Raw genomic sequence first — 14,276 nt, forward strand, 5'->3', positions numbered from 1 at the left:
CTAGAAATCATCTTGTAAATCCAGAAAACTCATAAATGAATTTGCCATCTCCAAGTCTATTCTATATTTATTAAGGCTGAGGTAGGGTATTGATTTTCTTCTAAATCCTGACCCATTATGTTAAATGAGGAATTCAGAAGCCACAGAACTCTCCAAAAGCACCAAGCTTACACAAAGCCTCAACACCAATAATGATAAAATTACCTTAAATATTATGTGTAATGACATCAAATGGTAGTGACCACACCCAGAAAAAATTTGAGTAAGAATTTATTACATTTACTTAAAGGATTAGAGCTGATATATGAGAGAACATTTAGTTATGTCAACATAAAAACAATAGCTGTGGTTACGATTTGCACATGCAATTCATTCTGCAAAAGTAAAAATACACACTACTCTTTCTAGACAAGCCTTCTATATGAAGTTAGAGTAGGTCAAGGTAAAAGAGCAAGTGAACTTGAAAGGATTGCACTTATAATTAAATGGGACATAGCCAGGTATAAAGAGGAGACATACCTAATGCTAACCACTGTATTGCAGTACTAGCAAATTGCACACTTATTTTTAGAGTATACTATTCAACATATATATATATACTAAGACTAAAGAAATGTCAAATATCCACCTTTAAATTATCCCTTTATTTCTGACATGTCACATTTTGATATTCATGTAATAGCATTTGAAATATGTAGTTATCATTGTCAAAGCTTATGTTTAAGGGATAAAAGGTCTGTAACATCTACCACTATTGGCCTCAAATGCACTTTCATCATGATCTATGAAGTGTAAAGAACTGGGTAATTAAGTTAAACTAACCTGCTTTAACTACAAAAAGCCTTTAAAAATTTAGGAACAAATATGTAACAAATGGGCTCATCCAGAGCCACCTTTTCATTTTTAATGCAATGTATATTAGAATATCATGTGAATACACATACAAGTAGAATATACAATGAAAAAAAAATAGATTAACTCCAAAGATCAGTATTTGGATTTGGAAAGTTTTGACTTGCATCTAAATTCTGCTTATAAATAGCCTGAAAGGAACTGCTATCAAGGACCAGTCTAAAGAACTAGGCTGTTAAGTTTGCTGGTTTAAAATTTCTTAAACCTAATATATTGCCATTGTATGGCTTCATATTCTTTTAGTTTACAAAAAAAGTGCAAAAAACTTTTTAAAGTAATCTTAGAGGGCAACAGAATCAAACACAACCTACAACAAAGTTATCCCAATATTTTTAAACAACTGAACTTTTAAGTTTTATGTAGCTTATTATGTTGACATTTTACCCATCTCAACAAACAGAAGTGTAAGGTACAGAAATTTGTTCTTGACACCAGAGGAAGAGATTGATGTGGAATATAATGGAACAGAGGAAGAGCTTTCCTACTTGATTTATAGTTAGTCAATACATGCCAGTTAACAGAAATATTTTAGGGAATGCTACGATATAATTATTCTACTTCTAAATTTATGTCATGATTATTTAACTACTTAACTATGTGAGCAGAAAAAAGACATCTTTTTATAACTTGTTTGATATTTATAGAGCTATTTTAGATGTTCTACTTCCAATGTGAATTTTCATAAATAAATGTTTTCACAATAAACTAGGGTCACTGGATGACTTCACATGTTAAAAAAAAAATCTCTCATCAAAGAAAAAGGCTGAACTTGAACAACTAGGTGAAGAGCACACGTGAACACAACACACGTGAATGACTCTGCCTTTTCCCTGTTTCTGCTCACGTGTTGGGTATATTCCCCAGCGATGAATGATCCATGTTAAAAAAAGGATTAAACTGTAAGGTTTTAGTAGGTTTGAAATCTGATAGTTTTCCAAGAGTTATTTAGCATCGTGCCTTTATGAAGGATGAGGGTAAGATATCAAAGACACCAGTAATGAATAATCAAATTACAGTAACAACAAATGTAACATATGCTTGATTATTATTTTAATCTTACAAGAGGATAACTGCATCAAATTTTTGGATACTAGATATTTAATGAGTAATAAACCCACTATCTTAAACAGTCTAATTTTCACATAAATTAACCTAATTTCTCTGCCGACCTAAAGTATAATTCACATGTATCAAAACAGATTCTTCTACAACATGCCTTATGAAAGTAATTTTGTACTTAGATCAAGTTTCATGACTGCTTTTCTCTCTTGGGGCAAAGACGTATATAAATATTTCCTGAATGAATTTTTGCACAGTATCCAAACATCCATTTAACATGCCTAAAGTGCTTTTGTGGTTAGAGGGCATTCACTCACTGCACCATGTTGTATGTTAAGTTTCAACATCAAATCTACTTATAATGATGTCCTTTCTTAAATAACTGTTCTCATTCCTTTAGATCGTGAGTTCACATTTTATAACTTCCCTCCCGCCATGTATAATCATTACACTAAAATGTTCTTCACAACACTGCTATTTGTTAGGAGGAAGGTCAGAGCTAAACATGGTTATAACAACATGACTACTTATTTTGAGGAAATAAAAAAAATGTAGTAGATATAAATTTGTTGACATTTAGCAAGACCAATCCTTTCCTGATACGGACCAGCCTTTGATGGTCAACTTAAATGGTGGTGGTGCTATTACCTTGTAGAGTGTGAGTTTGGGGTCTGTCCCTACTTTTCCTCATAATTCTGACAGTCTACCAATCTCTTGTTGGTTTTGCCTAAAGAAGAACTGGATATATCAGAATATAGCATCTGCTCTGTCTCACAAAGAGCATATATGTGAAAGAACTCTGTGCAGTGTTAGGCAAGAACACAAAGGATAAAGCAGAACAGGAAATCCACTGTGAACAATACTGATGAGAGAGTAATGAGTAGGCTCACATCTCATCCGTAAATGCGCACTAGATTTCCTCAACCTTTTACTCTTCAATAACCTCTGCAAATATTTTCAGTTGCCCTGGCTTCTGTATCTTAAATGTGGCAGAGAAACAAACTTACTTGATAGCAGTAGTCAATACATGATCTATTTCTTCTTACTCAGCCCCTGGTTTTAGCCCTGCCTCCTTGTCAAAGGTGGTGGGTAGAGGATAACATGAACGTGAAAGTGAGTTTAGCACTAAACTCTGGAGGCTCAATCACTTTCCCCCTGAAGAACAGAACATATGGGAAGAGGTTTAAAATATTCCTAAATCATCGTGTGGAACTAAGTTCCACCTACCTCAGGACTGGCAGACATTAAATACTATCTCTTCATTAAGTGCCTCTACAATAAGGGTATTTGCTAACTGTGATACTTACTAAGATCAATATGTACATTTTGGGGGTGGTGTTTTGTTTTGGTGAGTATCGCCCAAGTCCTATAACTTATTAGTCTGCTTTAGATACCTACTAGGGAAAAAAACAAACTCAATCTTGGCCTACTGAAAAACAGTGTATTAAGTCAAAACACATTTTAAGGTGAAGATATATTGTATAAAGTGCTTAATCAACCAAATTCTCTGATGTCTTAAAAAGAAGGGTCAATAAAGTTTATATACAGGTATAGAATGTTTGAGATAGTTTGTCATATTCATTCCTAGCTCTTATCCGGACACTCTGCTGAGTTTGTGAAGTGTATCTTCAAAGGCTGTCAATAACAATAGAAAGCAAATGTTTGAAAACTTACTTAATTATTGATTGTCTAATATTCAAAAATTGATATTTTTAGTTTGCTGCGTTAAAACAGAATTCCTTTTCTCCAGCAACTGGCAGTGTCACTACCAATGGAAGAGGACTAATGTCTTACTTGTTGGTATGATTATAAATGACCTGAATTTTTTCTGGCAGACAACAAAAGCTGGGCTCGTATTAGCTGCATCATCTGGATTCTTTTTAAATTATGTTGCCAGCTAAAGTAGAGAGTCTAAGACCTTGCTCCTCTAATTTTTGTTAATTCTCTCCCTAAGATTTGATATTCAATGACTATTCTCATTAAAATCAGTATAGCTGTTTATGACTAGCTTTAATTTAAATACCCTCTGTTTTCTAGACAGCAAAACAAAAAGTTTCACTTTATAAATTTTAGATAAGCTTTGTTTTTCTTCAGTGCAAACATCCTGAAACAGCACAAAGTCAGTCAGCTATTCAGAGGATGAAGTCAGTTTATGTAGTGCTTAAAATTGAATCCCAGATATACTGGGATGGAAAAAGCCCATGTGGCAGGACAGTACATTCTTGTCCTTAAGGGCAAATGACCATCTTCAGCGAGTGAAGATCTGAAATCACAGATAAAGTATTTTTAGCTTTACTTTACAGGTACTTCTGAAGATGTAACAGGAACTGTCTTTCACTGAGGCATGTAGCCACCTCGTCTCACAGTCTGTGGTAAGTAACTTTTAGGCATTCCTTCATCAACTGCATCCTCCATCCCAACTGTTTCAAATCTCTCTACTTGTCCCTCAATGCCTGGACCAAAAGCATCCACTGCAGGAACTTCCTGAAACATTTTCATTTTCCCAGATCCATAGGGTTGTGAAATATGATCTGAAATCTGCTGCTGTTTAAGTCTAACAAAATCTTCTTCATTGACTGAGGAAACTTGCTGTGACCTTTCAAAATGCGAAATATCTGGACTGGTTTCATGTTGACTGCAGTTTTGCTTGAAATACCGCTGCCTGGGCAGAATGCCATCACTGCCATCTACATTATCTACCAGCTGTAAATCTTCTGGCCGTTCTTCAGAATCTAACAAGGGCTGGGTGGACTCAGATCTTGAGAAGACTTGGACTGATGGTACCTGGTGTCTATAGCCACTGTGAACCACTGTGGAATATTGGACAGTGCTTGAAGTGTTCTGTGCAGATTCATTTTCATCACTGCTGGAAATGCTTGGCCTAGAAGATGACATGCATGAAGACCCTCCAATACCACTACTGTGTCCTTCAGTATTAACTTTTTCTTTCTTGAATAGGTCCAAAGACTTTAGATCCTCTGGGAAAGGCTTTTTGTCATTTGCTTCTATTTCCACAACACTTACATCAGTGAAATTGCCATCTGGATACATTTGATCTTTTGAATTAAAATGCTAAGAAAGACAGAAAATGAATTATTACCTATGGTACACATTCATTTAGAAAATCTGAAATAATTATATCTAACATATTAGTTAAAGTCACAAAATGCAACTCTGAAACTTCTCAGTAACTTAATAGTGCAAAGATAATCTATATCACTAAGTCACTGCTAACTACTTGAATCATGGATTTTGTGAAATTTGTCTAGAAGGTAAGAATTAGACTGTATTTCCTCAGAATTCCAAATCAATATTGTTGGAGTGTTACGTTTTTATGAACTAACCAACTCAACGGACATAAATTTGAGCAAACCCCAGGAGATAGTGAAGGACAGGGAAGCCTAGTGTGCTGCAGTCCATGGGGTCGCAGAGAGTCAGATACGACTTAGGGACTGAACAACAGTAACAAAAGTCCAGAAGTAATATTTCATTCCTAGTCTAGGCAGCCTAGGATTAACTGGATAGAAGAATGAAGAAAACGTTAAGAAAAATCAAACTCAAGTTTCATAGGTTATGAAGGACTGTCAGAAGTAAAAAATACAAATAATATTCCCTTTAAGGAAATTTAAGAAATTTATTATAGGCTTCCAGAAGTCATTTAATCATATTAAAATCATAGCCTTTAAATTTGATTTTAATATACAATCTAAAATGCTTACCTTACAACAGAATTATCACATAGCTGTATTAAAACACTAGGCTTTCAACTTACAAGTTCAGTCAAATATTTTTAATGTATACTAAATAGAATTAGGAATATAAAGACAAATATGCTATGGTGATAATAAACTCCTAGAATATGCAAGTACTATTTTTAATTTTGACTAAAATTCTAATTTATGTACTATTTTATTTTCATTTACTTTTCAATTCAGCCCGATTATTTTTTGCTTAAACTCTACAAATATATCCTAATATGTGCGTGTATTCTAAGTAGTCAGAAACATTTTATCTTACCCTTGGAGGTGTGTGAGGTGACCACTGGGCAATATGACTCTTTGAAGGATCTGGAACATTAGGCCAGATGTGTTTTTTAATTCTGGAGAGGAAAGAAATACTGCTTATGGAGAACCGCTTGTAATAAACGTGATCATTTAAATCTTAAGAATAAAACCAACTAAACAAAAAATACCTACTGTACTCCAAAGCTAACAAAAACATTTTTCTTGTAACCAATAGAATAAAATACTATTTAAAAATGCATAAGGATCTGAATCTTTATCCTTAAAGAAAAACTGTTTGTTTATGACTAAAGCTGGTAATCAGTATTCAATTTTTTAAAATCTCTGAAATAAAATTCTGCAATAAAAACCACTTAAAAACTTTAGCCAGGGGTACAAAACATTGTGGCACACCTTCTCTGCAAAACAAAACCCCCAAAATGTTCAATTTCCAACCAAAATAATTCCGACAATGATAAATTATCACACTGGTATAAGATAAAATAATATGATTTTTCACAAGGAAGAAAAGGCTAAGAGAAAAATAATTAATTCAAGATATCCTTCATCAAAAACCTATTTAAATATGTTTAATATAGTCCCGAGCACAACATTAGACGTTCACAAGTGTATATAAGTACACAGGAAATGAGTCATCTTGAGAATAAATTCAAATAAAAAATAAAGATGGGTAGTAAGATCCTAACAGATTGTCCAGCAGGAACAACTATGAAATCTGGACATAACAGAAAAAGCAATAGAGTTAACAACCTAAATAAATTGACTAACCAAAAAAAAAGAATTCCTTGAAAGTCACCAATTACTGAAACAGACTGGAAAAGAAAACGTCAATAGCCCTATACTTATAAGAAATTCAATTTGTAATTAAAAATCTCCCTACAAAGAAAAGAGCAGCCCCAGACAGCTTCACTTGTGAATTCCATTAGACATTTAAAGAGGAAATAATACAAACCCTACACAAACTCTCCCAGAAAACTGAGGTAATATGTACTAATTAAGAGGGCATTCATTTGATGAGATAATCAGTATTACCCTGAATCCAAAATTAAACAATGACACCACAAAAAAAGGACAAGTCAATGCCACTTTTTAACATAAAAATACAAAAACTGTTAACACACCGAATCCGGCAAATTCCAAGGAATGCAAGATATAACATCTGAAAATCAATGATAAAATTCACCATATTTATAAAAGGAAAAAAAAAATCATAAGCTCATCTCGACAGATGCAGAAAAAGCATTTGACAGAATTAAATACCCATTCATGACAAAAACTCTTAGCAAAACAGAAATATAAGAACTTCCTCAACTTAGAGCTAATATAACATGCAATAGTGTTAAGAGTGAATGCTCTTTCCCCTAAGATTGGGAAGAATGGGAATATGCTGGCTCTTAACACTTCTATTCAACATTGTACTTACTGAAGGTCTTAGCCAGGAGAATAAGAAAAATAACTAAAAGTATAAAGACTGGAATAACCATCTTTACTTGCAGGCAGCATGACTGTATATGCAGAAAGTCCTATGGAATCTAAAAAGTGACTACAATAAATTAATTTATCAAGATCTCAGTATATAAGATTAATATGCTTAAAAGGATCAATTTTCAATATACCAGCAATGAACAACTAGAAAATAAAAACATGTAAATTCCATTTATAATAGCATAAAAAAAATTTAGGAAGGAATAAATTTAACACAGCCTGAAGACTGAGAAACATTGCAAAAGGAAACAAGAAATGTACCATGTTCATGTACTGAAAGATGTATGTGACTCATGAACATTTGAACTCATGTTCACACTGCATTTCCCCCTAAACTGATGTAGAGATTCAATAAAATTCCACTAAAAATTCTAACAGATTTTTAAAGGAAATTTATAAGCTGATAATTTTATATGAAAAGGCAAAGAAGCTAGAAAAAATAATTTTGGAAAAAAAAAAAAAAAAAACTGGAGGAATTCTGCCACCCAGTCTTATTGCAGAGCTATAATAAATCAAGACCATGTGGTATCAGCACCAACAGACATATAGACATATATAACAAAGGAACAGGGTTAAGAGTCCACAAATAGATCTAGACTTATATGAATAATTGATTTTGGTACAGGCTGAAGACAATTCAACAGGAAAAGACAGTCTTTTTAATAAATAATGCTGGAATGACTAGATATCCATGGAAAAAATTCTTTGACTCTGACTTCACACCGTGCACAGAAATTTATTCTAAAAAGATCACAGCATAGGGTTAAAATCATTAAATTTCTAGAGGAAAACATAGGAGAACATATTTGTGACACTTGGTTAAGCAAAGATTTCATAAAAAGGACATAAAATCAACAACCATTAAAAAATAAAAACCCTAACAAAATGGACTTGATCAAAATTAAACACTTTTGCTTTTCTGAAGTCACAGTTAAGAAACCAAAAAGGCAAGCCACAGTCCAGAATTTGCAAAACATTTGTGACAAAAAGTTTGTAACAAGATATATAAAGAACTCTTAAAGCACAATATGAACAAATCACCCAATTTAAAAATGGGCAGAAGATTTCAAGACATATCACAAAAGAAGATGTAAGGTAGCACATGAAAATATCTATTACTAGTCCTCAGGGAAACAGAAGTTACAGTCACACTGAGATAGCACTATAAACCCCTGAGAAAGAATGGTTAAAATTAAAAACCTTGACAGTACCAAGAACTGGGGATGATATCGAGCAAATGGAACTTTTCACATTGCTGGTGGGAATACAAGATGATATGGCCACTTTGAAAAACAGTTTGACAGTTTCTTATAAAGTTAAATATGCATCCAGTAATCCTGGATTATATGATCCAGCAATCCCACTGCTAAATATTGACTCAAGATAAATGATAATCTATGCCTACACAAAGATATGTATGTGAATGCTCATAATAGCCAAAAATCAAAGAAACAACTTAAATTTTCATAACAGATGTATGGGTTAACAAATTTTGATCTTTCTATACTATAGAATACTATTCAGGAATAAAAAGAAGAAAAATATTAGTATATGCAACAATATGGATAAATCTCAAAAAAGTCAAGTGAAAGACATCATACACAAAAAATTACATGCTACTTGATTCCTATATATGTGAAATCCTAGAAAAGGCAAAAATACGACCACACATGGTTGACTGCTGGGGCCAGGGGCTAAGGGAGAGGACAGACTACAAAACAGAAAGAGGAAGTTTCCAAGGTGATGGAAATGTTCTCCATCCTAAGTGTACATACAGCTACAAAAATTCATCAAACTGTTCACTTCAAATGGATGAATTTCACTTAATGTAAATTATAGGTCAACAGAAGTGGGGGAAAATGCAAAAATATGAACAAGGGTACTTACAGGTCTCGCTTATTAAAGCAGAATAAAACTCCCAAAAGGGTTGTCAATAGGAATGCTAAGCAAACAGGTACAACAATAGCTTCAATTTCTCCTTGAGCTAAAAAACAAAAAGCGGAAAGAAGGAAAATAATTGTTGACACATATGCTACGGACAAATAATGCAACTTTCCAACCAGATTACTGTTGAAAAGATGAAATACCATCCTTTTTTTTTTTTTTTACAACCTTTTCAAACTTACAGGTGTTTCTCTCTCCCCACCCCTCTCCCTTGGTAAATCATACCCTAGTTGCTTATGCCTTAGGTCATGGTAACCTGACCACAAAGTATACATAAAATAGAAGTTGGCTGGGGGAATAAATGGATTAGTTCAGTTTATTGGATAAATAATATACCTGGTAAGAGCTTTCAAACCTAACTATTTATTACATTTATCATCTGCACTCAGCAGAATCTTAGCAAAACTTACTTTTGAGTTCTAGGAGCAGAATTGGAAAAGCTCTAAATGATTTCAATAACTGAACTACAAATGTAACTTTCTATAAGGAATAAAAATGTAAAATTCAGGTAAAATTTTTAATTGTTATTTACTGATATAGGGTAAGAATTTTAGGAGAACCTTAACAGGCACAAGGAGTGGCAGAAGTAAGAATAATATCATCTAAAAAGCAGCAAGCCTCAGATTCCTAAATACCACATGAATCCCTCTCTGAATCTGAAAGAGAGCTTAGTAATCAAATGAACCGCTAATTGGGAGAATTTATATTAGAGATTTTTTAATGATTTGGTTGTTTCTGGTAAACTCCTCCAACCCTCCTTCAATTAGTCTTTTACAGGAGAAATGTATCCAAGTAGTACGACAGCTACACATTACTCAGTCTTACCTTCCCACCACACATATCCCTTTGTAAGTAACTTTACATTCTGTGAAGCATAACAGGAACTGAGCAATCAGAGGAATAAACTATAGGTTGGAGAATATTAATTCCTGAATGTGAAGATTCTCATGCACACGACACATCAAATCCAGGCAGACCTGTCCTTTACTGGTGCTGAACTTCCTTCTCAGCTGCCACGCCTTGGGCCTTTCGCTCACGGTGCTCCAGGATGCCTCCTTCTTCCTATCTGTCCACATCTTAACTTCAAAGCTCAAGTGCTGTCTTCTCCACAAAAATCTTTGAAGGTGAAACTTCCAACTACCAGTATCTTTAAATTCTTGCTCTATTTACTAGCAGCATGGCTCAAATGGCTCTCTGTATTGTTTACTTATACTTTATTTCTTCAACTAAGCTATATGGTCCTTGAGGGCAAAGTCAAAGCCATGTGAAGTAGGTATAATGGATCCATAAAACAATAGGTCAGAGGGAAAAGTGGATGAAGCAATATTAAGTATGATCTCAGTTTTGGGAAAAAATGTATGCATAGAAAAGACTAGGAGGATATATAAATATGTTAAAAGATTATTTTGGATGAGGGATTAGGAGTGATTTTTCTTCGTCTTTGTATTTTACTTTATTGTCTAAATTCCTTATAATGAACACTACTTTTGTTAACAGCATACATTTTTAAAGTTAATTACTTTTATTTTTCTAAAGATCATGGCACAAAGTTTTATTTCAAATATTACAGGTATGCCCCAACTTTAAGAAAGTTCCCATTTTACCACTTCACTTTCACAAAAGACTTACACTAATATACTAAAAAGCGTTTTTCATAAATTACATTGTTTTTGCTAACAAAAATAAATTTATAAAAAAAGCTTGTTACTGTATTTAATGTAGGTCTTTCATGAAAATGAAGTGGCATAATGCAAACTTGCAAAAGGTGAGAGATACTCTGCTCTAAACCATTTTGGCTTATAAAAGGTTTCAGAGGAATGCTCAACTTCTGGTTAGAGGTGGAAACCTATATTTGTTACATATATATTCTACAACCATGTCACCACAAATCTTATCCCATAGACGATATTCATTATTGGCCATCACAGAAAAGCTCAGGATCTTTCAATATCTATCTTATGTAGTAGTCACTTATCCACTTACCTGCTCATGCAGCAAACATTCAACCAACAAGGAATATGGAGCTTACTATTTATCATTCACTGTGTTGGTGCTTGGATATGACAAAAACAATTACAATAAAATAAGGTAATTTAATAATGATTCAAAATGTAGTAGTTACAGGAAAGAATGCATTTTAAGTCTGCTGTAGGAGGCCACTGCTGCTGCTGCTAAGTCACTTCAGTCGTGTCCGACTCTGTGCAACCCCATAGACGGCAGCCCACCAGGCTCTGCCATCCCTGGGATTCGCCAGGCAAGAACACTGGAGTGGGTTGCCATTTCCTTCTCCAATGCATGAAAGTGAAAAGTGAAAGGGAAGTCGCTCAGTCGTGTCTGATTCTAAGTGACCCCATGGACTGCAGTCCACCAGGCTCTTCCGTCCATGGGATTTTCCAGGCAAGAGTACTGGAGTGGGGTGCCATTGCTTTCTCCGAGGGAGGCCACAGGAATAGCCAAAACAAGAAAAGGTATAGGGGAATGTACTGGGAAAAGACATAAAGGCGGGGAAAATGAAGTTTAGGGTCAAAGAAAGAGATTATAAAAGGGCATGCACAAGCAGTATTTGAAAGCATGAGCAACTGAACTTTAGTTTATGTAAGTGAAAAAAAGAGATGAAGACATTTACTACAACTAACCCTAAACTTCTGGGTTTGGCAAAGAGCTGTGACATGGAACAAAGAAACCTGTTTGGGAAGAGCAGAGAGGGTGGCTGAAGTCTTAAACAGGGACTCTGAAATGGAAGATAAGAAAACAGTGCCAAGAACAGAGCTCTGGAGAATACAGAACATTTAAAAGAGCAGAAAAGGAGACCAAGAAAAAAGTACCACACGAGGAGGAGACTCAGGAGAGTGCTATTAGAAAAATAAACCAAGGGAAGAGACTGTTTCAAGGATGAACAGGCCAATAGGAAGGATCAAATGTTGGCAAGTGTAGGGAAAGAAGATGACTAAAAAGCATGCACTGGACAGGACGAATAAGAGGTCTTCCACGTGTGACAGCAGAGAGGCTTCAGTGGAGTGGTAGGTGGGTGGGAATCTGGTTTCAGCAGGTTAAAAACTGAGCTGGAGGTACGGAAATGAGACTGCAAGCATGGATTAGTCTTTACAGCCTGTGTGTTAGGTGCTCAGTCGTGTCCAACTCTTTGCCATGGACTGTAGCCCACCAGGCTCCTCTGTCCATGGAATTCTCCAGGCAACCTACCCATTAAAGGAAGAACAAGAGAAGAGACTATACCTAAGTTTTTTAAAATAGTTGAAATACAACTTTATCCTGATTCTAAATAAAAAGGAGTGGGAATGACAGTAACAAACAAGATTCCACCTCTCAATATAGTCACGTGACTACAGCAGTCTTATATTTGAAACTCAAGGAGGAAACAACTGTGTTCCAAAACGCCTAAATATGCAGGTCCAAAAAATGAAGCTTTTTTTTTAAACAGCCACATTCATTCCAAAGCCCATCCATCTCCTTCAGCAACAAAGATTAAGCACATGTTCTGCTTAGCTACGTAATAAAGTGGCAAACACGCTGCACCAGTGACGTTACAGGACAGCTGCCTATATAACTAGACTTCCGACGCTGGGCCCAGCTTCACTTTCTCACAGGTCAGCACTTTCATCTGGGAGAGCAGTCGCGTGAGCAACCTCTAAATCGCGCTTGTACTGTGCTGCCAAGGCTGGGTCCATGACCACCGCTGGCGGGGCAAGAGCAGGCATGGTGACAAACTCCAAGTTGGTGTCTCCGATCAATTTTCTAGCAAGCCAGAGGAAGGGCTTTTCAAAGTTGTAGTTACTTTTGGCAGAAATGTCATAGTACTGAAGATTCTTCTTTCGGTGGAAGACAATTGACTTTGCCTTAACCTTCTGTCCTTAATATCCAGTTTGTTGCCACACACACAACTGGGATGTTCTCACACACACATACCAGATCTCTATGCCAGCTAGGCACATTCTTGTACATAACTCTTGATGTTACATCAAACATTATAATGGCACACTGACCCTGTATATAATAGCCATCTCTCAGTCCACCAAATTTCTCCTGACCAGCTATATCCCATACACTGAACTTAATCAGTCCTCTGTTGGTATGGAACACAAGATGATGGACCTCAACACCCAAGATAGCTATATACGTCTCAAATTCACCAGTCAGATGACGTTTCACGAATGTAGTTTTTCCAGTACCACCATCACCAACCAATACAGGTTTGAACTTGGGGTTCTCCTTGGGCAGCCAACGCGATGCTACTTCCAGAAGCGTCTCCATGCCTGTCTGACTAAGTGAGACCATACCCAAGTTTTGCCAGTGAAAAAAAATGAACCCATTTAGAAAGATAAACAAATTATTTTGGGATTTATAGAGTACAGGTGAAATTAGAAGCAGTTGAAGGAACAACAGCAAAGTATGGAAAAAATTTTCTGTAGTTTAAAGAAATAACCAAACAACAAAATTTTATGAACACATCATTTATATGAATCCAAAGAGAAGGCGATGGCACCCCACTCCAGTACTCTTGCCTGGAAAATCCCATGGGCGGAGGAGCCTGGTAGGCTACAGTCCATGGGGTCGCTGAGGGTCAGACACAACTGAGCGACTTCCCTTTCACTTTTCACTTTCATGCACTGGAGAAGGAAATGGCAACCCACTCCAGTGTTCTTACCTGGAGAATCCCAGGGACGGGGGAGCCTGGTGGGCTGCCGACTATGGGGTTGCACAGAGTCGGACACGACTCAAGTGACTTAGCAGCAAAGATGCACTTTAAACAAAATTTTAGCATGTAAGTTAAGCCCATTTTTAGTGTTATTAAATTTTTAAAAGAAAAGAGAAAAAAGGAAAACTCAAGCATGATTA

The 14,276-nt window shown here is 35.5% G+C and overlaps 2 protein-coding genes across 4 annotated transcripts in view; both read right to left on the reverse strand.

Annotated features, from left to right (window-relative positions):
• Window positions 1-253: 253 nt before the first annotated feature.
• Window positions 254-14,276, reverse strand: part of IL6ST (interleukin 6 cytokine family signal transducer) — a 61,792-nt gene continuing 47,769 nt past the window's right edge. For all 3 annotated transcript variants that reach the window (XM_070357495.1, XM_070357493.1, XM_070357494.1), the window contains 3 exons: window positions 9,366-9,462; window positions 5,989-6,070; window positions 254-5,043 (listed from right to left, as the gene is read on the reverse strand). In XM_070357495.1, coding sequence (XP_070213596.1) covers window positions 4,306-5,043; window positions 5,989-6,070; window positions 9,366-9,462 — 917 coding nt within the window. In that variant the 3' untranslated portion in view covers window positions 254-4,305. The remainder of the gene's footprint in view (window positions 5,044-5,988; window positions 6,071-9,365; window positions 9,463-14,276) is intronic.
• On the reverse strand, window positions 9,366-14,275 carry LOC138984184 (GTP-binding nuclear protein Ran-like). The gene is given in 3 exon segments (XM_070357496.1): window positions 9,366-13,287; window positions 13,290-13,316; window positions 13,319-14,275. Coding segments are annotated over 3 exon segments (690 nt in total). The 5' UTR covers window positions 13,716-14,275; the 3' UTR covers window positions 9,366-13,021.

This window comes from Bos mutus, chromosome 20 (assembly GCF_027580195.1).
Source record: "Bos mutus isolate GX-2022 chromosome 20, NWIPB_WYAK_1.1, whole genome shotgun sequence".
Classification (NCBI taxonomy): domain Eukaryota; kingdom Metazoa; phylum Chordata; class Mammalia; order Artiodactyla; family Bovidae; genus Bos; species Bos mutus.